The sequence below is a fragment of the Macrobrachium nipponense genome, chromosome 1 (assembly GCF_015104395.2).
Source record: "Macrobrachium nipponense isolate FS-2020 chromosome 1, ASM1510439v2, whole genome shotgun sequence".
Classification (NCBI taxonomy): domain Eukaryota; kingdom Metazoa; phylum Arthropoda; class Malacostraca; order Decapoda; family Palaemonidae; genus Macrobrachium; species Macrobrachium nipponense.
This window is the reverse complement of record NC_087200.1, coordinates 8533665-8557672: the sequence shown is the minus strand read 5'-3', so window position 1 is coordinate 8557672 and position 24008 is coordinate 8533665. Positions and strand designations below refer to the sequence as shown.

The 24008-nt window shown below is 38.3% G+C and overlaps 1 protein-coding gene across 1 annotated transcript in view; it reads left to right on the top strand.

Moving 5' to 3' along the window:
- LOC135218682 (bromodomain and WD repeat-containing protein 3-like) overlaps nt 1-24008 on the top strand; it is a 282487-nt gene that overhangs the window by 53672 nt on the left and 204807 nt on the right. The window contains 5 exon segments of the mRNA XM_064255131.1: nt 2398-2621; nt 10069-10256; nt 12606-12831; nt 18939-19313; nt 23322-23665. Of these exon segments, the coding sequence (XP_064111201.1) occupies nt 2398-2621; nt 10069-10256; nt 12606-12831; nt 18939-19313; nt 23322-23665 (1357 nt within the window).

Genomic DNA, 24008 nt, shown 5'->3' with positions numbered 1-24008 from the left:
GGCTCAGAGATTCGGTTCTGTCAAACAACAAAGCTTCACGATCTTGAGGTCTGTGGAGATCTTGAAATTCTCTGGATCAAAGGTTCCGGCATGGAACTTAGACGTAGTCATAGTTTCTGATGCCAAAAGCATTTCGAACCTATCCTTTCTGCGAACTTAATACACGTGACCAGAAAGGCTAATATTCTAACCGCTCTAGCCACGGCAAGGAGGGTTAGTGAGGTTTTAGCCATCATCAGAGGTTTTGGCTTTAAAGGACATAATGCGGTCTGTCCTCTAAGCCTTCCGTTCTTGATAAGAACGAAAACCTGTCTAACCCTTGACCCGAAGGCTTGGAGACCAAGGGTATGGCACAAATTATTGGGCAAGGGCATTAGAGAGTCCTGTGCCCTGTAGGGTCTCTCAAGTTTTATCTTGATAAAACTATAGAAAGTCAAGGTCAACGGACATCTGCGTGTTCCGTAAAAAGACCAAACTGGTTCATGTCCAAGAACACCCTAGCATTTTAGCCAAGGAGTTCTTTTAAGAGGTCTCCATTCATTATGTTTTGCATAAAGATTTGAGATTTTTTTCTTAATATCAATGCTCAAGAGGTGAGGGCGCGGCCTCGGAAGCATTTCAACAGAGCATGACTACTCAGTAACATCCTGAGTGTCACGCTTTAGCGAAGCAACTCTGGGTTCGCTTCACACTCCCGACAATCTGCGGTGTTCCGTAAAAAGACCAGACTGGGTCATTGTCCAAGAACACCCTGGCATTATAGCCAAGGAGTTCTTTTAAGAGGTCTCATTCATTATGTTTGCATAAAGATTTGAGATTTTTTCTTAATATGAATGCTCCAAGAGGTGAGGGCGCGGCCTCGGAAGCATTTCAACCACAGAGAACATGACACTCAGTAACATCCTGAGTGCCACGCTTTAGCGAAGCAAACTCTGTGTTCGCTTCACACTTCCGACGGGATGTGAAGACGACATTTCAGATCCGTAAGTCGCTAGGACCATACATAATCCGTAGATATATTATTGGGTGCAGGAAGCAACACGAATCCTATCCTATAGAAAAGGGATAGGTGTGCTTAACTTGAAGGGTGGTCGCTTGAGGCGCGTTCCTTTTCTTTAGCCTAGAAGTTATGGAACTAACTTTGATAGGTTAGGTCAGGTGGTGGTTTTAGCTTCGGTGCCCTCAGAAGTATGGGTCATATTGGTCTAGTCACATTGTGGTCACGCCCCCGTTGACAAATCATCTAGAGCGCACCAGCATTACAGGTCTCTACCTCGCTGGCAACTCTAGTAACGCAGAAGCAGACTTTGGTGACAGTAATCACGAAGTCGGCTATGCTAACAGGTCAGGAACCAAGATGTATATCATCTACTTAATTTAGTTTCCCAAAAATCCTATTCTGTCTCTTCCCACCATCCGAAGGTGGGATTCAGCTATATATATATCTGTCAGGTAAGTTTCATGAACAAAATGTTATTGTTATAATACAATTAAGTTTGTTCATACTTACCTGGCAGATATATATAATTAAAGTGCCCACCCACCTCCCCTCAGGAGACAGTGGCACTGATAAAATATGAATAGAAAATGGGAATAGTTCCTGATATCCGCCTCCCAGCGGCGGGAATGGGTACTACCACCTGGCCGCCCACTGCGTGTGCCGCGAATTTTTAAATTCTGTCGGACTTCAGAAAATACAGCTATATATATATCTGCCAGGTAAGTATGAACAAACTTAATTGTATTATAACAATAACATGTTTACATTCTGTAATACAGTCATGATATGATAGTATCAAGGCCAATAGAGTACAGGTCAGTCGGAGAAGAGATTATCGGTGACTCACCTTCCAGAGTGAGCCACAATTCACCCGGCGCCGACACAACATTCCCACCTGACCCTTTTAAGTATACGTCCAGGCCGATAACCACAACTTAGTACTTAGGGTCCTTCTGGAGATGTGGCTCACGAGATTTGTCTCTCTCCGACTGACCTGTACTCTATTGGCCTTGGATAGTATTAATACTGTTATTGGATACAGCAAGCAAAACAACCTTTATTTAAGTCATCATTATTATTAATATAGTTGTACTGTTTGATTTTTGCAAATAATCACTTTTCTCAAAAAAAAAAATTTTGGTTTTGTAATTTAGAAGTCGTCTTATACTACAGATATGAGATAAATTCATGAAAATTTGCCATGATTTTTGGTCTCGTCTTATCTAAAGGTTGTCTTATACGCGGAAATAAACAGTATTTATTAAAGATTAAAAAATCACATTAGGTACAAACTTAAAATAATAATGTTATGCATATAGACCTGAATTTTGGACTGATTAGTGAATTGTTAACTCATGTTGTTTTACATTAAAGAAAAAAAAAATTTTCCACGACAGGGATGACCCTCCATCTGAAGAAATTCGTCGACTGCAGGTAACGATGGTTGGTTGGAACAGGACTGATGAGTTTGTTATCACTGCCAGTAATGATAAGTGGTTGAGAGTTTGGGAAAGTGATTCAGGTCAGCTGAAACAAATATTGAAAGGTCATGAAGACAATGCATATGTTATTGAAGCGCATCCAAGTGAATCTAGACTTGTCCTCACTGCTGGACATGATGGTAAGTGTCATTTGCATTTATTTTTGAAGTTCCCATGAAAGATTTAAAGTTATTTGTTTCCTGGAATTATTTTTTGAAACTTTGAAGTACTGTTGGCTTTGTCTTTTGCACTAGTTAATAGACAACCATTTTGTTAAGAGTTAATTTTCATTTGTTCATATGCGGAACAAAGCTGAGGTCTTAACAATAGGATAAATCTTCTGGTGCCAACTGGAAACTGTTAAAAAAACAAACAAAGATTTTATGTATAATGCTGCTCTGCCTCTCTCAGAGGAATATTGCCCCTTCAGGGAGAAGGGCCACCTACATCTTATTCCTTTGTTAGCAATTTTGAAATGTTAGCAATTTTGAAATTTTTAATATTGTTAAGGATATATTGAAACATTTATGTTAAAACATTTCAATGATATTTTGACACAATTTCTGGGAATGTTTTAGTCTCAGATTTTGTGTGGTTTGGGACGTTTGAGACTTTATGAGTGTGTGTTGTAGACAAGGTTTATGTGTGAAGATTCGTGTTATCTATCATAGGAATATTCCTCCACTTCCCGACTGCTTCCTCAGGACCAGTCAGGATTTTCCATCTTGCCTTTTCTGTTATTTGTGGGGGTTGGGGGAGGGGGACTGTGAGTCGTATGGCTAACTCCCTCCCTGCCTTTATCCCCTATAGATAGCGTATTATTTGTTTCTTTTCAGGCTCTACAGTTGTCAGCTCTGCTTCTCACCAGGAAATTGGGCAGGGGCGTGTTCTGATCAGATCTTGGGAGCCCCTCTGCCAGAGTTGCTGCTTCACTAAATCACTAAATTTTGGTATGCTCGTTGGTGCTGTTATGAGAGTTTGGAACTCGGTCAGTCCTGACGGCAATTGTGTTCCTGTCAAGCCTCGGAGCCCTTTCTATGTGCTGGCTTGCGAAGTTTGCATCGTCATGCAGGGGTACCAATCTTACATATGACTTCTCTGTTGTGGCTTCCTCTGCTTCTGTGGCATCTCGTCTCCCTCTGATGTTTTTTCATCCAATGATGTTCGCCTTGGTTCTCCTACTTGTCATATGAAATAAATTTGTCATTACAATTTTATTTGAATATGTTGTTTAATCCACTCTTTTACACAGTCCTTTCTCTTTTGTAAGAGTAGTCTGCTGTGTGATGTCACAGATTGACTTTTGATGTCATGGCTTGTTTTGATGACAGTTTTAATCAACTCCACGTTTCAAGAGAAGTTGGAATTTCTTGGTAATTTGTCTTTTCTACATGTGTACGTGAGCTTGTGAGGCCCTCTAGTTGCTTTAGGAGCCGAAGGAAGACCCTTTCTTCATCTTTGCCTTCTTCTTTGTTGCTCTCCATCGTCAAGAAGTTGGGGATTGTTTTGTGTTGTGAGGTTCTCTTCAAGATCCTGCAACACAGAGCTCCTGGTGCACAATTTCCTCTGACTCAGCGAGCTGGAGAGGTAACTGTAGTCTTGAAATATTAGTTCTGGGATTTTCCTGAACCAGTATCTTCAACCTTGTTTCTTTGGACACTTGGGTAGAGAGAGCAACCAATCATTGTCCTGTTTGTGGGTTGACGGCTCATCTGAGTTTTTTTATTTCATCTAAATTCAAGACTCTTAAGGATGTTTCCTACACTTGGTTTTCTTTGGAACTCCAATTCATCATTTCTCTCCAGTTTGAAGTAACTGTGAAGATTCTACAACGTCCCAACGAGAGTCGATGAAGTTTTCTTTCCTGTATAGCTATTGTCGCCTCGACACTCTCTCTCTAGTTATTTAGTCACCTGGTTCCAGACTTACATGAACATGATACACATCCGTGGACATGTTTCTCCAGGAGATGTGTTGTCACCTTTCTCTCACGGACGTGTCTACCCTTCACGTCTGCAGATGTGTTCCTGTGGAGTTGATCATTTCCCTTCTACCTCTCAGGAGTCTCTCTTTTGCCTGTAAAAGTAGGTTCTTGTTTTAAGTCTTGTTTGTCTGCTAGATCCAGGATTTCCTTACCTGTTGTTCATGTTCTCGGACGTGTTTTCAGGTGATGGCCATGTTGTTGTTCACATTCACAAATATGTCAAGTGACGGCTGTGATGTTCATGGCAGACTTGCTCCTCCAGCTATCCGTGATTCAAAGACAGAGAGGTTTTTCTCCAGTTTCCAAGAAACCAAGACATACTTGTCTCGTTCTCCTAGGTCGTACGTTTGTCAAACACCTTCCAGTCAGTGGCCATGACTCATCAAGGCGAAGGTGCTGTACTTCTGCTTCTCTTTCTCCCAGACGGTGACACGTATGTCGTTCATCATCGCATGTTCGTGTACACATTTCAAGTACATCAACTGTCATCGCATGGCCGCGTGCGTGACACTTCATGGCCAGTAACGGGCACACGTATGTAACTAGATGGCCGTAGATCATAATACACCTGTGCAATGCCTTTTGGTCACGTAGATAACACCCAACGGACGTGCCATATCCTCTTCATTCAGGATCGAAAGAGACATTTGACCTACCACACATTGTATTTGCTCAAGTGTCTGGGAGCGGACCGTCGACCTAGCTCACAGTCATTCAGCACGTCCATGCAATGCCTTTTGGCCAAAGCAAACGACTGGCGGGTGTTCCCTTGATAGCGTCCGACTGACATTCTATGTCATCAACATACAGGATCTCCAGCTGTTGCAGAGCAGCGACTCAGAAGTAAGTCTACTTCGGAGGATCTTTGTTAGCCGTATACAAGATGAGCCGTCTGTTGCTGTGATTGGTGTCACCACAAGGATTTCTCTGCACTCTGAGTTTCTGTTCAGTAGACAAGTTCTTCTGGATATTTTTCAGAACAGAAAATTCTTTCTGTTTATTCTGGCGAGGGGCTACAGGGCTGACTTGTGATTAGTTCATCTGAAGGATGCGAATATCACTTCGCCCTGAGAATTCTCTATGTGGTTCAAGAGCTTTGAGCAGTGTTGTTCCTAGGAAACTTAAGACCCCCTATGTGGGACCTTACACTGGTTCTGAGTAGTCTCACTCAAGCTTCATCGTGCCTATGCATCAATTGTCTTGCAGGAAACTGACTTTGGAAACAGTTTTCCTTCTGACCATGACTTCCTTGGAAGAGTTGGAGCTCCAGGGTCAGGCTTATGACATGGACTCACAGTGGGATGGGTTCAGTAGCTTTCAAATTTGCCCCAGAATTTGTGGCTAGACCCAGATTCCCATGGTTCATGATAACAGCTTTGCCTCTTTTTCTGTTTCTTACAGTGTGGATTATATCAGTAACCTTCAAGAGTTTCTGCTTTGACCCATCAAAGCACTGTGTTGTTATCTGAAGGGCTTGTGACCTAGAGCTTAGGTGTTGTAGACTTTATGTTAACACAAGCCAGGTCAAGAAAGAGGTGTCAGAATACCCTTTTGTTTTACTATGTAAGGTGATTAGGTAAGCATATTTCTCATCGTCAAGTTCTGTCACCAATTAGGTTAATGCAGAAGCACATGACGCCAAAGGATTAGGTTCCTCCCTGGGATTTTAGAAGAACTTCTCTTCATAGGATTTTGAATGCTGGTTCCGATTGCATAAGACCATTTTCACCGTCTTCTACCTGAAAGATGTTGCCCACAGATCCTTAGACAGTTTTTCCTTGGGTTAAGTGGTGCTGTTCAACAAGTTTAACTCGTCCAGTTTCCCTGACAGGACAGTTTGTATCTTGCCTAAGATGATTGTGTGGAGTAGGGAGTGAGGGGTATGACTGGTCTCTCGTCTTTCCCTTTACTCCTTTCTTCGTACCTACGGGTGGTTTGAAGAATAGACAGTTTTTTATGTTCCATGCTACATACAAATCAGCTTCTCAGTAGCTTCAACCACTCTCTCCAGCAAGGGGAGTGAGGCTTGGTGACAAATTCGTTTCTTGTGGCTAACTTGGTGTACAAATATAGTTTTCATTGTCTTCCAGGGATGCAATGAATCTGGACATGTCTCATTGTGTTGACTCCTGGTGGACTGAGTTTTAGATACCTATATATCTAATATCTCACAGGCTTAGACCCCTTCTTTAGAACTCCCATTTCTTGGAAGGGTGGTCAGGTGTGCCGAACCTCCAGTCAGTTTAGGATTCTTGTAACCCTTCCAAGTGTGTCTTATCCTATTGTTAAGACCGAAGGTTTGTGGTGCATATAAACAAATGACAAATTTTTAATCAGTTTGTTTTTCATAGCTAACAAACCTGAGGTCTTAGTGTTGACTGCCCACCTCTAGCAACCCCTCTAGTAATCCTGGGTTGGGAGAAAGACTAAATGCATCACAAAGTTCATACATGGTTGATGACCACTCCACCTCCTCTACGCCTTAGATGCTAGATGCCACAGATTCCTTGCATATACAATCTTTTATTGTTTTTGTTTTTTTAACTGGTTTCCAGCTGGTCCCAGAAGATTTATCCTATTGTTAAGACCTCAGGTTTTTTAGCTATGAAAAATACAAATTTATTAAAGATTTGACATACATATATCTAGTATTGTTGGTAATTTTAGATATGTACTCCTATATTTTCATAAAAAGTGTTGTCATATATACAGGCGACCCACGGTTAAGCGGCGAATTGGTTTTACGGCTGTCGTCAAAAAATATTCATAAATATTCATTAAAAAAATAAGGTATTTTTACGGCACAATTTACGGTTAGCAGCGCAGCTAGCGCCATTATGTCTAACGAGTACATACATTTGTAGAAATACCTTTCAGACCTTAAAGGTTATGCATTAATATTAAGAAGTTTTATTGAGAGTTATTACCTAGGTATTAGGGTAAACTATATTTCCCTGACGCTGTTCTATGCCAAAAATATACATTTAAATGCAAATTTAGCTATGGATATGTCGATTTATAAATGTTCATGCTTTTATGTTTAAAATGTGTATGAAAATGTACTACATATAGGGTATTTTTATTTCTGCACATAAATATGATACAAAGGTAGCTTTTGAAACTGCCCTCCAGTTATCAAAGAGGACGTTTTTTTCATGTTCGTTCTTGTGAGCCGCCACCTGATGCTCTTCCAAAAATATTGTGTTAAAAAAAGTGCAAATTTAGCAATCGATGTGTCAATTTATAAATGTTCATGCTTTTATGTTTAAAATGTGTATGAAAATGTATTACGTATAGGGTATTTTTATTTCTGTGGATAAATATGATACAAAGGCAGCTTTTGAAACTGCCCTCTATGTTATCAGAGGATGTTTTTTCATGTTCGTTCTTGTCCGCCACTGCCTGCCACTCTTCCGAAAATATAGATAAAAAAGTGCAAATTTAGCAATCGATGTGTCAATTTTATAAATGATCATGCTTTTATGTTTAAAATATGTATGAAAATGTATTACGTATAGGGTATTTTTATTTTTGAACATAAATATGGTACAAATTACGGAAGCTTTTTAAGTGCCCTCCGCGTTTATCAGAGGATATTTTTTCATGTTCGTTCTTGTCCGCCGCTATTCCGAAAGATCCATCACAAAGACTTCATGTGGTTATATTTTATTAATTTGGGAGCTAATTATAACTCATTTTGTTAATTAAACTTCAGCTTTTTGTTATAATTTTTCATGCTTTTATGTTTAAAATGTGTAAGAAAAATGTATTACAGGGTATTTTTTTAATTTTTGTACATAAATATGATACAGTGGCAGTACGCATGTCCATTTGAAGTCTTTGTAACAGCCCTCCACATGATGAAGACAATAGGTTGTTCAGTCACGCCCAAATAATAATATTTCATTTTACATCATTGAATCACGTTTTATAACAAATTATATTTACAATTGTTGCATAAATTGATTTTAAAAGACAAAACTCGTGTATACATTCGATTTTGCAACACTGCAATTTGTTTGTTTTTCCATGGGATAGAAGTACAAAATATAACTGTGCAACTTGGTCGATTTTTTGCTTTGTTACGCGAGCAAAAACTTGAGGTACGACCGTACAAGCTGGAGATGCAATTGCTACGTAGATGGCATAGTGACGAAAATTAAGATAAGCTCTGAAGAAAAGGTAAATATGCATATTTTCCCTAAATCTTTTAAAAAGTTATACATTACTTCACAGTATCCAATAATATTGTATGTATTCTCATATTATTGTGTTATAAAATACTATTGTAAATCTAGGCCAGTATTCCATGGAGCAGCCAATGTTTTGGTTTGGAAATCAGCTGATGACAAATACGAATTTGTTTCGCCATATTTAACGCAATTTTGAGCGAATTTTCTTGCTTTTAGTTAGCATAAACCAATATCTAGATACTTGACATATATGAGGCAAGGTTATTTTCCCTTATACAACGTGTTTTTAGGAGGAAATATTACTTGAATATGTCTCATTGTGATTGTGAACTAATTTTATTTTTTGTTAGCAGATTACGTTAGTGGCATGTTTATTGAGTAAAACAATGCGTGATTCCATTCGCAATTTTCCTTTGTATCATTGTAATACGAACTTTACGTTATTTACCTTTTATCAGTGTGAAACCAACAGTAAAATGTTCTTTCAAGCACAGTAGTTTTGATTAAAATTATTTTATCTCAATTTTATCTACAGTTGTATTTGATGGCATACATTTACTGGAGTTTATCCTTGTTGCCGATGCACGATAATGGTCATTAGCAGCTTGAGCAGTTTTCTCAGCTTCAGCTATAACTAGGTTTAAATTTAACAGTATATTTCCCTACTGATCTTTGATCTATAGCGAATAAAGTTATTACATCAAAATATCTCAGTCCTATTCTACATAACGTTATTTATTATAACTGCAGTAATAGTGTATTATAGTATGATGATTGACATACAAGCCAAACAGATGTTATCCAATTCGTTTGTACTTAGAAAAAAAAGATTGTTTCTCGTTTGGTTGTTCATGCCTGTACACATTTACGCAATGAGTATAAAGTTAAAACCATACTTTCATCATTCTCTTTTGCTATTTTTGAACTTATATAACTAGAAGGTGGGACAAAGTTAGGCTGTTGTAATTTGGTCTCTGATACAATTGGATTATCGTAAGATAAATTATCGTAACCTGAACACTACAGCTACCTGTACCCTGTATGAAACCTTATTATATCTTTACATACTCTAGACACCCAAAGGATTAAAGCTAGGCCTTTTTTTCACTTTACTATAATACCATAATTTACAGTGCTACAGTACAGTAAATTCTATAGTACTATACTGCATAAATTCTATAGTACTATACTGCATAAATTGCGGGATTACGGAGCCGTTTAACTGGTCTAGTATTCTGAAAGAAGGTATGCGGTGGCCGTAGACTTTAAAATCACTTAGCATCAAAAATCGCTTAGCGTCGGCAGCCAGGAACGGAACCCCTGCCGCTAACCGAGGGCCACCTGTACTGTAAATGTTTACTGCACATGTTTAAGATTTAAGGTATATGCAAGTATACGCTTTAATTTCAGGTCAACTGATGATATGGGACATTTTCACTGGCACTCTGGTCTGGAATTTCAAGAACACAATAGAAGGGCAAGGATATGGAGCCTTGTTTGATGCAAAGTGGTCTCCTGATGGCTTCATGATTGCTTCAACTGATTCACATGGTCATTTGATCTTATTTGGCATTGGGCACAATGAAAAATTCAAAAGGGTACTACTTCAATAAGATATTTTTTTTTAAACAAAATTTGAATATTGTGATAACATTTTTCGTTAATTTGTTCTGTTGACGCTTGTGAGTTTCATTGCCTTCATGAAGTTATTGCTGTACTTATGATTACTGATTAAAAGAAAAAAGATTTAAAGTTGAATCAGTAAAATGTAAATTTTTTTTTTTTAAACAAACCCATCACTTATGATGAAGCTCATTTGATGCATTAAATGAAATTCCAGACACATTTCTTCCATAGTAAAAGTTTCCATAAACAACATTTTCCCACATTTTACCTCCTTAGGTTTTAGAAACCAAATGCTTCATTTCATTTGTTTTTGTCAGGCCAGCTATGAACAGTCATTACAGTCCTTAAATTTCATTATTGAATTTTAATTTTAAAGAACCTTTTCGTGTACCTGGTATCAACTTTTTGCATGTTAAAGAATTGTAATATATATTAGAGGGAGTATTTCATAAAAAATTGGGGATTTTTTTTATGCACGTGGAAATTTTTTTTCCTCTGCTGGAGGAGAGAGAGAGAGATTTCACTGATTCCTTGCAAGTTATTTATTGAAATACCTCTGTTTTTTTTATGGGCACTGGTCCTGCGAGTGCCAGATTTTCAAGTGTGGTGGATTTGTTAAAATCTGATGCTTGCAATTCGTGGTATAAATCATTGTAGCTAGTGTGAACAACTTTCTGTGATAGTAGATGTGTCATAACATAACTAGCACCCTTACAGCCAAAGGGTTGCAGTTATTTGAATGTGCTGGTTTCATTTAGAGAAAGCCTTCTAAATTCCCTTAATCTGTCTCCTGAACTGTCATTTTGTCATATGCTGCTATCTCTCTCTCTCTCTCTCTCTCTCTCTCTCTCTCTCTCTCTCTCTCTCTCTCTCTCTCTCTCTCTCTCTCTCAGTTTACCCCAACATGATAGATATGTGCAAGTATACATACAAAGAGATACTGTTGGGCAAGGGGAGTTAGGGTGCAACACAGGCATTTTATATATTTTGGTATTCTGTACCAGCTGAAGTCCCACAACCTGAATTCATGGAGACATTAGTCAAATGTGCCCATCACACCAATCTAAACAAAGCAATCATTTCATGATAACTGTGAGCTTTGTCACCTTATTTTTATGTTTATTTTATGTTTTGAAGAATTAACCTACAATTTTGTTCTCTTGTTTTCATCATTGTTTGCAAATTCAACCACTTATAAATTCATCAGTAGCTGGGAAGTGGGGATGGGAGAACTCTTAAGTAGCAGAATACAACCTTGAAACATATTAGAATTGGATGATTTGCTATTATTTCCTATAGTAGATCTGTTTGTTAGCTTAAAAATGAAAATAAGAGAGCTTTCCGTGGAATGTCTAAAACCATATGTATTTGGCATTTTTTAAGAAGAAAACGTGATTCACTCTCACTTTTAGATTATTTTTTATTTAATGGCAGTTAGAGGGAAAATGGAGCAGTTGCTTGAGAGTTCCAGTTGTTTAAATGCCAAATACAATGTGTAGTTTTGTCATTCCTTTATTTTTTACTTATTTTAAGGTTTAGTGTTTTGGGGCCTAAGTCCAAGAAGTGATCTATTTGTATGAATAATTAATAATGCTTTATAAAAAAGAAAATCGTGTGGCGTGATCCACTAGCAACAACTGTGAAAGCTGGATTTCCTAGCCAAGGGCTTGTTCCCCCCTGAATTCTCTGGTTCCACCGGCAGAGACAGTCATCTGTTTAGAAAAACCTTTTGCAGAGTATGTTCCAAGGTTATGTAAAAATAATTCGACATGCCTTCAGCTTCGGAGAGCTTCCTCACAATCCTTGATTAGCTTTTCGTTGTAAATGGACAACTTGGTGATCAAGGGCTTCATTTCCCAATGGCTGTTTACTTTTCTTTTAAGTTTCTATTTTGAGTGATAAACATATAAGATTTGTTGTGAACCATAAAATTGTTTAAAAACTGTTTTGTACCATACAAATCCATTTCTTATCATCTAAATGCCTGCTTTGCAGTCCCACTTTTCTTGCAACCAATAGGCCAAACTATACAAGAACTGAGGCAGGTGGCTGCTGGAGACCAGAAATATCCTGGAGCACATTGTAGGAATTGATATCTACCATTGATTTTTTCTTAACAGAAAATTTTTGTGTCTGGAATTTCAGTGCACAAAATGGGCCTCAAGTGAGGGTCTTTCATGAAAAAGTTTAATTTTAAAGTACTAAATTTTTGTTTGCAAACCATAGATTAATTAAACTACTTTATTAGTAATGATGTAATGATGCAGTGCATTTATAGTTTAGTTTTAATCTCAACTAATGTAATATATCAATCTCTCCAGATTCCAAAGGAGCTATTTTTCCACACGGATTACCGACCACTTATGAGAGATTCCAATCACCATGTGTTAGATGAGCAGACACAAATGGCACCTCACTTGATGCCCCCACCCTTCCTTGTAAACATGGATGGTGATCCATATCCACCTGAATACCAACGTCTTGTACCAGGCCGTGAGAGTTGTCGCCATGACCAGTTGATTCCCAACGTTATTCTCAATGCTAATGGTAATTTCATTTGTATTGTTAACATATATTGGATTAATGTTATTGTGAACTGCAAAAACAAATATAGGATTAATGTTATTGTGAACTACAAATTTGTTGTTGCCCATATTTTGAAAATTGAATCCAGGTGGTTTTTATTGCAATACAAATGGTATGGAACTGACCTCTTATAGTACTAACAATGGTTGTAATGTGTACATTTTTCATAAAGTACTATTTTAATTGAAATCAATGAGTGCTTAAGTTTAATGAATTTATTAGAGTCAAATATTACTTAAGGGAAATTTCAGAAAATTATTCACAACTCACATGCTTGTAGGTAGATTACATTGTTTCCAAACCTGATATTCATTCTTAGGAAAAATCACATTTGACTAGTAATGTGATGTGCTATGGAGTATGTATAAATGCTGCAAACTTGTAGCTCTCAAATACCAATAGTTAGCTTGATGATTTGGGCATCAGGTGATAATAGCTTTTCACTTAAAAATGACAGTGTAACTAGTATATAGAACTGAAAATTGTGAAGTCATGTAAAATTAATGTGGCAATTTAACCTTAATTAATCTTTCAGGTCAAGTTTTGTCTCTGAGGTTTCCTAATCTGCATTTATTCCAACTGGAATACAAATTATTGTCTTTTATATGGATTACCGTCATGTGATCAGTTTTTTTTACAGCTTGTTAAAAAGGTAGTAAAATGGCAGTAAGTGTGTAAAGGGATTAGGAACTCACTCACTCAACTAACAGCATCAGTTTTCTTTAGCCACTTTGCTGACCAAATGTCTGCATTTGCTCCTCTTTAGCTGTGGACGTTGTTAAGGTTACTAAGAATTTATGTTGATGACTGAGTGGTTGATTACTTTGGAATTTTTTAACAGGTTTGATTGTTGTTTTTAATGAGTGAGTGATGATGCCTGATACTTCTGCTTGTGAATGATTGATTATAGGTGTACAGGGCATAATTGTATTCTAGGGTCATGTCCTCTTTTCATGCCAACTTTCGTTCTTATAGTTCTCTCTGCAAAAGTGTGAGTGTATGTCATCTCTGCACTGCATTCAAGTGTCTTGCTGTTGCCTGCCCAGTGGAAGGAGTTGAAGAAGGTGCTGTCAGTATTTTCCAAGAATAATATGCTGATGTTTTCCACTGCTTTTGCTGTTTTAGACTTCACCAGCTTTGACCACTGCCCCTGCTTGGGACAATATCTAGCCATTCTACCTTTTCTTGGTCCAAGTTGGTGTGATGGCAAATCCTGTAACCCCATTACTCCTGCTTTAGTTTTTGCATCTCATGTTTCTATGATGACTTCAGGACATCACCTGTAGATGAAGGTGAAAAACAACAATGAGAGAGAGAAGGTGAAGCATGGCAGTACTTCTTTGAACCCGTGGGCATCCCAGGACACTTCTCCCTGTATGCTTTTATGAAGGTTGGACTCCAGCCAAAAGCTCTCCACTGCTTTGGCAATTGCATCCCTGTTAGAGACTGCTGTAACTAACACTGCTGCTGATGTTTCTGTTACTCCTGCTGCTCCTCTTGTGGTTACTCTGGTACCCCCACCTATCTCTAACTATCCCTTCGGGGATGCTTGCTCAACTTCACCCTTCTTGAGCCTGAGAGACCTTAAAGAGGCCCAAGAAAATAAGGGGTCAAAAAGTGGTTCCATGTTTTTCCTTCCTCTTGCTCTTTGTTGTTTTCCTCCTCATCCTCCTCCTAATCTTTCTCGTCTTCACAGACTCTTGGGATAGGCAGTTGAGGGTGTTTTCTGTAGACTGGATTATGAGCATTCAGCACTGGTGTGTAATCTTACTCATCCTCTGTCCTTGGTGCATGATTCTGGTCCCCCCTTTTTCACTTGCTCAGCTTTTTAAAGAGAGAAGGATTCTTTCCATGCTTGCACTTTCTGGAAATGCAAAGCCAAGACTCTGCTCTTGCATGGACTATCGACTAGTGTGTTCTCTAAAGCTTACTTTTGTATGTCCAAGACTTACCCATGACCAGTCTGTGTGCTTTTATAAGCATACCTACTTGTAGTGTGGCACTGGCGTGGACTACGCTCAACTCAGGTCTGTGTTGGTTCATGTCAGCTAGAGTCCAAAATGATTCATGTTCCTAGCAGTACTGCTCCTCATGGGACAGACAGTGCACACTCTTGCTTGTCTTAGTAGGGTTCTGGAGCCCTTCTTGCTTATTTGGCTTCTGGCCCAAGACTGGAAAGCATTGAAGACTGAGCACAATGACCTCTTAGGCCCTCAGCCATGTGTATTTCATTTAAGCTGTTGTGTTCTATGCCTCAGCCGAGGGACATTCTTGGTCCGTCTTGGACTCTTATAGGATCAGAGGGTTAATGTATGCAGAACCCATGCAGGTCAAGTTGAAGAGGCATTTTTGCTAGGTCATTGTTGTCATTTGTGAGTAGAATGGCCTCAGGGAAGTAACCAGGGCTACTTTGTATCCCTCTTGTGTCCTCAGTAGAGCGCAGCTAGGTGTTTCCCCAAGTCCCTGCTATGATTTTGGCAGCCCTGGTTCCCACTTGCTTGTAGTTTAGTGGAGTTGGGCTCTGTGATCTCGAAGTGAACCACCTCCTTCCAGTTACTAGGCCATGCTGGCCAAGCTTTTTCCTCACTTCGGACACAACAGTGGATATATTACACCCCAGTAGATGTTGATACATGCCCCCACAAGTGTCAGTGTACAGATTGACAAACAACCTGCTCTTGGAACTGCCTCAAGCAGAAGGGATCTTTGTCTTAACCATTGAAGTAGGAGCTTTGGCATATGGAGGAAGGACATTCACATTCATCTTACATCAGTCTGGAAACGCGTCTGCTAATCTTCTTTATTAAGACAGGTTTTGGTTGAGAAAGGCATAACCCTATAGAATGCATTGGTCCCATGTACTCTTGCTCTTTTTGAGGAACTATTTGAGATGGCTGTAGAAAACTGAGAACTGATGTTTATGACTCCATTATCCTCCGTGTAGTTTCTTTCAGTGTTCCTTCATGGTTTGCAAAGGAAAGTACAGCCAAGTCTTTGTGGCTGGCTACCATTGACATTGAACTTTTGAAAAGGCCAGGCTTCTTCAGAGGCCCCGTCAAGTGGTCAGCATTATTTACTCTCGGGCTTTGACCTGAAGGAGAGGCAAAGGGAGAAGGATGTTGTTGTTAGCAGCACTCTTACTGCAGCTATAATTTGAGGAATGTCTGCCACACCATTGGTGATGTGGCAGTGATAGGGAGGGGGCCAGTTATTCTTTATTCTTTGAGAGATGTGAGCTACCTTTCAAGAAACAGTACCTTTCCCATTATTACATGCCAATGCTATTTCCAAGTAATTCTCCAGGATTGTCAAAGTTTTCCTCTGTAGAAATACAGACATTGTTGAAGAGGGACACAGTGGAAGTCCCATACAACATGTTTCTACAAATCTCTCTCTCTGGTGGAAAAGGCAACTGCTGGAAGTAAACGCTTTCATTTATGTTATCCACCTTTCAGGCTGTTTTGTTAGGTGAAGATAACCATGGCTGCTTCTCAGTGGCATCCAAATCTGCTTATTCTGGTAAGGGTGTGTCTCTCTTTGGTCATTCTGGAAGTAAACGTTTTCATTTATGTTAGCCACCATTCAGGCTGTTTTGTCAGATGAGCAAGATAATTGATCTACCCAGGTTTGAAGATAACCATGGCTGCTTCTCAGTGGCATCCAGATCTGCTTATTCTTTTAACGGTCTCTCTCCTTGGTCATTCTGTTCGGCAGGCTGCATGCTTCCTTCATTACCATTGATGAGAGAATCTCTGGTCAGTTCTGTAAGGCTTCTGCTCAGGTGTTAGCCAAGTTTTGGACTGTAGAGCTTGGTTTTCCCTAACTTGATGGAGTTATTTATTTATGAAGAAGTTTGGACAGTCTTGCTCCTCATTGGTATTTTTTTTTTTTTTCTCCAATGAGGAGGACATCACTCACCTTACTGATGCAAGAATCTATGAAGTGAAGACGTTCCAGGCAGTGAGGGTAGATGTCTTGAGTAGGCAGAGATCACATTCCTAATTCTACCTGAGGGATGTTGCCCACTAGTCTCTGGGTACCTTGAGACTTTTGGTGGCTGCTCAACAAGTTGTATAGGCACTTAGCTCTATTTGGACAGATGATTATCTTGTCTGAGTGCTGTGGGTGTGAACAGAGTGTGACTGGACTGTTTCTTCCCTTCCTCCTTTCCACTGCAGCATAATTACTAAAAATTCACATCCCCCCCCCCACTCTGGGTCAAAGTACATTCTGGACACATCAGTTATGATTAATTAGAATTAGCTACCATCTGACTTGAATTCCCTTATGGGGATATCATGGTTCTCCGATGTTTTCCTTAGTGTCTCAGTCACACTAAAGGTCCTACCACCGTTATCCCATATGCCAGACTGAGTAGGATGTTACAGGAGTCATTGCATCCCCTGTTCACAGACATGATTAGGATCATGAAAATTTTGGGCAGTATCATCTCTTTTCAGTTGTCAGTGCCAACTTCCCACATAGAATTAAGTCTCCTATGTAAAAGTCAGTGGTTTAGATGTCTAAAGCAACACATCACAAAATTTTAAATTAAATTTTTTTCTTCTCATGCATACAAACCAGAGCCTTTTAGAACTTATTCCCACTTCAACCAGCCTGCTTTGTCCAGTGGCCAAAGGAAAAAGGGACAAGTGATGGAAGATAAGTGAGGGGTATTCCCCCCCTCTCACCACTTAACCACCAGTTAAAGACTTTGTTACGAAGTTAACTGTTTCAGTGTAAACCAGCTTGCACTGAGAATACTCCTTTATAAAGGTCTCAGTATTATATACATAGGGGAAAATACAGATTACTTTAGATAAGATAATGGTGAAAGGAAGATCCTTTACACAACCCCAGGATACAGAAGAATTGGAAGATCCAAATCTGCTCATGAAAACTCACAAAGAAGACTGGAGATGATTGGAGTTTTGTGAAAGATGAAGTGCATGAAGGACATGAGTAATGGAATTTCCCAGTGGCTTTTTGTGTCACCTGGCATTGGAGAAAATTATGATCCAAACCTGAAGTTATATCGTAACCCCACATTTAACCAACCCCATTTTTGTACCCATAGAGGTGGAAAGCAACATTGTTAGTCAAGTAAATTGGCAAGTCTTCCCCCTCATAAACATAGTCAGCTGCTTTGTTACCAGGCTTCTATGATCGGACCAGCTTTTGCTGAAGGTAATCTGTTTTAAAAAGATTGAAGTTGAAGCTTGTATATATAGGAAAGATGGACATTATCTTAAATTGCCATTTCTTATAGCTTTTGAACACATACCATGTTGTACAAAAGTTGATTTTTTTCTTCATGTTACCTTTTGAAATCTTAAAGGACCATTCCCAAATGTTATTTCACCGAACTACTATCTGTGATAAGTGATGTTACAGCTGCAGTATTCATTTTGGATTAGTAGTTTAACAAGGTCAGTTGGAGTGTAGAATTTTTGTGAAACATTATTTAGTAAGGCAAGATTTCAGGGAGAATGTTTATATTTAGATTTTTTATACATGTTTATATTTAGATTTGGGTTTTCAAAAATTATGAAAATGTGAAATGAACTGCAAATATAGTAAACAGTGTTACTGTCACAAAAACTATTTTTTGCAGTTTGGGCTAATCCTACGATTATCTAAAAATGAACTTTGTTTTGTTAGACTAATTAATATTTATTATATAACGTGGGCTGGGTTTTATGCCATTCCCAGCCCAGATACTTTGCTTTCTGCCTTTCATATTTCATGAATTCCTTTTGGCGTCTTTCCACCTATCTGTCCAACTACCTTACTTTTGTTCTGCACCAGTTTTCATCCCTCATTTTAGAAATCCTTTGTTATAGCCCCATGCCTAATGCCTAGAATTATGACTATAGACTAGATGTACAGCATCATAATGATTAGTAGGAATTAGTTCAGCATGAAAGGAATCAAATGTACAACGGTGATATGACAGCATTGTAATATCTTGAACTATGGTTTTTTTTTTTTTTTATTATGAATAAATTCTGAAGTATGTTTTTACTTTTTAGTGTCACTGGGTATTGGTTAAACATTCTTTTCTGCAGGTGATCAAGAAGTCCTAGATGCTGCTCTGAACTACAGTGATCAACCACCATCCAGTGCCCCACCACCACCACCACCACCACCACCACCACCACCACCACCTCAAGTGGCTTCAAGTTTGCAGGTGCCAGAAAGTGCCCATGGGACCAGGCCAAATATTGATGAAATGATTCAGCGATTAGCTGAAGAACAGGACCAAAGAATAGCCCATGACCGTGTGGATTCTGGAGGCATCCAGCCAGGGCCTAGTGGTGTAGGTGAACGCCGTGAAAGCACCAGCAGTTCAAGAGGAGAAAGGAGGCCAAGCTCTAGTGGTCCTCCTAATGACCATTCGTATGCTGTGGCATCTCTGCATGATCCATTGTCACCTAGAGCAAGTGAGTCCATTTATTGTTAATACTTAATAATGTCTTTTAGTGTGATATTTTATGTTGATATAAAGCAGGTGTGATTACAGAGTAAGTAAAAACTAGATGAATTAAGTTGGATTATACAGTGGAAAATTTGTTGGATTTTTTTTAAGAATTACTGGAACTACTGAACATCATACAGATTAGTCTTGAATACTTACTATGCCTTTAATCCATTCCAATTCTCAAATTGCCACCCAATATTTTTATGTTTTATGTTATTAAATAAGGAAAATACATTTCTGAATAACAAATATTGTATAAAAACATTATAGAAAGAGTATGTAAAGATATAATAAGGTTTTATACAGTTTACTCAGGCATCTATAGTGTTCAAGTTAAATAATTCGTCTTACGATAGTCTGATTTTATGAGGGAGACTAAATTAATATAGCTTAACTTTATCCCATCTTCTAGTTACATAAGTTCAAAAACAGCAAAAGAGAATGATGAAAGTATGGTTTTAACGTTATACTCGTTGCGTAAACGTGTACAGCCATGAACAACCAAACGAGAAACAACTTTTTTTTCCAAGTACAACCGAATTGGATAACCATAACATCCGTTTGACTTGCATTTCAACCATCATACTATAGTAAACAATTACCATAATTATAAATGATGTTATGTAGAATAGGACTGAGATATCTTAATGTAATAACTTCATTTGCTATAGATCAAAGATCAATTGGGAAATATACTGTTAAATTTAAACCTAGTTGTAGCTGAAGCTGAGAAAACAGTTCAAGCTGCTAATGACCATTATCATGCATTGGCAACAAGGATAAAACTCCAGTAATCGTATGCCATCAAACACAACAGTAATTAAAATCATTTGAATCAAAACTACTGCGCTTGAAAGAACAGATTTTACTGTTGGTTTCATGCCAATATAAGATAAATAATGTAAGGTTTGCATTACAATGATATAAAGGAAAATTGTGAAAGAAATCATGTAATTTTTTTACTTAATAAACATGCCACTAACATAAACTGTTAACGAAAAGAAAAAAAAAACAATTTAGTTCACAATCACAATAAGACGTATTCAAGTCATATTTTCACCTAATAACATGTTGTATGAGGAAAAATGACTTTGTCTCATATAAGTCAAGTATCTAGTATATGTTTATGCTAACTAGAAGCAAAAAAATTTGCTCAGAATTAAAAATGGTGAAACAAACTCGTATTTGCCATCAGCTGATTTCCAAACCAAAATATTGACCTCTATGCTAGTAGAATTTTATAATACATTAATATGAGAATACATACAATATTATTGGATACAGTGAAGTAATCTATAACTTTTTAAAAGATTTATGGAAACGATGCATATTTACTTTTTCTTCTGTGCTTATCTTAATTTTTGTCACTATGCCATCTACGTAGCAGCAGCATCTCGAGCTCGTACGGTTGTACCTCAATTCTTTGCTAGTGTAACAATCCAAAAAATCGACCGAGTTCACAGTTATATTTTGTACTTCTATCCCATGGAAAAAACAAACAAATTGCCATGTTGCAAAAACGAAAGTATAAGGGAGTTTTGTCTTTTAAAATCAATTTATGTGACAATTGTAAATATAATTTGTCTTAAAAATGTGATTCAATGATGTAAATTAAAATTTTATTATTTAGGCGGGACTGAACAACCTATTGTCTTCATCAAGTGAAGGGCTGTTAGAAAGACTTCAAATGGACATGCATACTGCCACTGTATCATATTTATGTACAAAAATTTAAAAATACTGTGTAATACATTTTTCATAAACATTTTAAACATAAAAGCATGAAAACTTATAGCAAAAAGCTGAAGTTTCATTAACAAAATGAGTTATAATTAGCTCCCAAATTAATAAAATATAACCACATGAAGTCTTTATAAATGTATTTTTCGGAACAGCGGCAGACAAGAACGATCATGAAAAATCATCCTCTGATAATGCTAAGGGCAGTTACAAACTGCCTTTGTATCATTATGTACAAAAATAAAAATACCCTGTACATAATACATTTTTGTACACATTTTAACCCCCACAAGATGCGGAAAATTTGAAAGGTGGGTGGTACATACGTAACTAAAACTGATATACTGATTCGGATGGGTTACTCACAATGAATTATTTGTAGTTTATTGTTAGTATCTCCATTATTACTGACTATTTTTACTTCAAAAAAATTGCAGGTTCAAGGCAAAACCTTTCTATATGAAATGGACACCCTTTAGATTGTATTATTGCCTTCTCAATATTTTTTCTAGATTTTCCTTTATTATCCAAAATTTGGTCTATTTTCATAGCGTTAGTGAAGCCACTTTTTGTATTCTAATTATATAAATTATTGCTTGATCAATTTATGTAAAATAAATGCTAACTTATTCCAAATTTACTTGTTATTTGAGGGAAAGCAAAAGCAGATGGATATACAACATTTTCATAGTATAATTCATAACTATTCAACACGCTGATGCTCAACTCAAAACACCTCAGATCGCATGAGACACTCTCAGTAACACCAACACTCGCAGGAACACTCACAGACGAAGAAAGGGCAAAGTCCTTAGCCTTCCAACGCTTGATGTGTCAGAGATGGGAAAGGAGAAGAAGAAGAAGAATGTACTGGCCCCTTACACAATCTCTTCACAGGAAGTGGGGGCAATGCAACATGCTTGCTTCCAGTCCTCCCAGCTGACATGGCAGCAAACCTATCTTCTAAAATGGAGTCCAATCTCTTAAGAACTGCTTGCCATAAGGCCTCAGACTGATCAGCAAGAGAAGGGCCCGATGACATGGAAGGGAGATGCAGCAAACTGGATGGCAGAGGTGATGTCACGGCAGCAAATGATCGACACAGATGAGCAAGGCAGCGCAGCAGAAACAACTGGGAGTGACATCGATGGAAGTGACATCATAAGTGGTGATGACGTCACGGCTTCTTGATCCGAACGGAAAGCAGATGTCACTAGCGGAGGTATACAAAATGGCTGAACCTGTGATGTCACTAGCCTTGGCTTCCCTCTGACTCGAAGAAGCGGCAATCATCACTAGCAAGCAATACAACATGGCTGATCTCGGCTACCAACGAAGATGAGGCCAGGATGAGGGGGGAAGGGCCTGGACAGCATGAGGAAGGGGGTGGTGAGCATTCAAGAAGTGCGTTAGCAAACCCTCCAAGGAGGGTGGACCCCATAGCCCAAGCGTCTCCCAGAGCGCCACCATTTTGGATGCCTCTGAATCTGAAATTAATGAAACTGATGAAAAAGCCTCCTCCCTCTCAGGAATTAGATTGACTCCTGAAGAAGAAGAGGCGACATTACATAATAAATCAGCCTGAGGGCTTCCTGATACTTCCGACGAATCGATGGAAGAAAAGGAAGGGGACAAAAGCACAACACTAGCATGGGGTGTGACAGTGGTAGGAGATGAAGCATCAGGAAGAGGAGAAGAAAAACCCTCCCACGAAGGAAGAGTAGAAACTCTACGATGCTCTCTCTTACAATAAAATAACTTCCACTGCTCTCTAGGCCACGCACAGCATTAAGTGCAGGGATTCATTATTGTACAAATGTTAGAATGACACCTATTACAATTGATGCGAGGGTCAGTTGCTGACGAAGCCAAAAAACAAGAACACAGAAAACCTAGAGTTCTTCAAAAGAGATAACCATAATTTATAACGAATAGGTAACTGCTTGGAGCAGGATTTCAGATGGAAATATTAAAAATACTTAATATAAAAATTTTACTTTGCATTTTAAAATATAGTTTCAGGTTTTTTTCACCCACACAGCAGATGCATAATTTTATTCCTAGTCATGTGAATATCTAGTGAGACACTAATGTACAAATGTGCCTGGTTGTATCCCAAGGAAAACTAATAGCCCATTTATTTAGCTTCAGGAGGTTAGCTCTAGGTTTATCCTGAATAATTTTAGTAAGGGACTTTTCCCTAGTTTAATTGTATTGCATTTCCTAACAGGTCGTGTTGGTGCTCGAAGGGTTGGGGATGTTGAAGGTGTAAGGCAGTCAACTGGCAATTGGCAGAGAGATCCAAACATCAAGTGGAGTCGCAGAGTGATTGTTCGCCGGCAAGAAAACTCCTTCCTTTTACATTCATTGGAAAGAAGAAAGATACTAGGGGAGCTTGAATTACAGATATATGATGAAGAGAGTCGCAAAAAACCAGAGCCAGTAAGAGTTCCAGAAGAGCCACAGCAAGAACCTGAACGGAAAACCAGAAAAAAACAGAAGAAAACTCCTGCATATGTAACAAGATCAGTTAGAGACAGTAGAAGAAATTCTTATGATGGGAATGAGGCTGAAGTAAGTTTTTTTTCTCTCTTTTTACAAACATTTTGGTGTTAAGCTGCACTACATGGCAAGTAATTACAGTTTAAATTAACTAACCCTGACCACTGATTCACATTCATAGACTTTCATAGCCCTCACTAAAATTACTAGTTGTTTAAATTGAAGGGTGAAAATTGGGGCAAGACAGGTTAAACACATTTTGTAACTAAGATCAGAAGAGACTAAAGAGCAAGCAAACAGTGCAGATGGGCATGGAATCTTTAATTTTGCACATACTGTTGCACAGGTTACACCATGGGTATTACAGTATTTACAGAGTACAGGCACAGTAATCTAAGTACTTAACTCTGTTTCC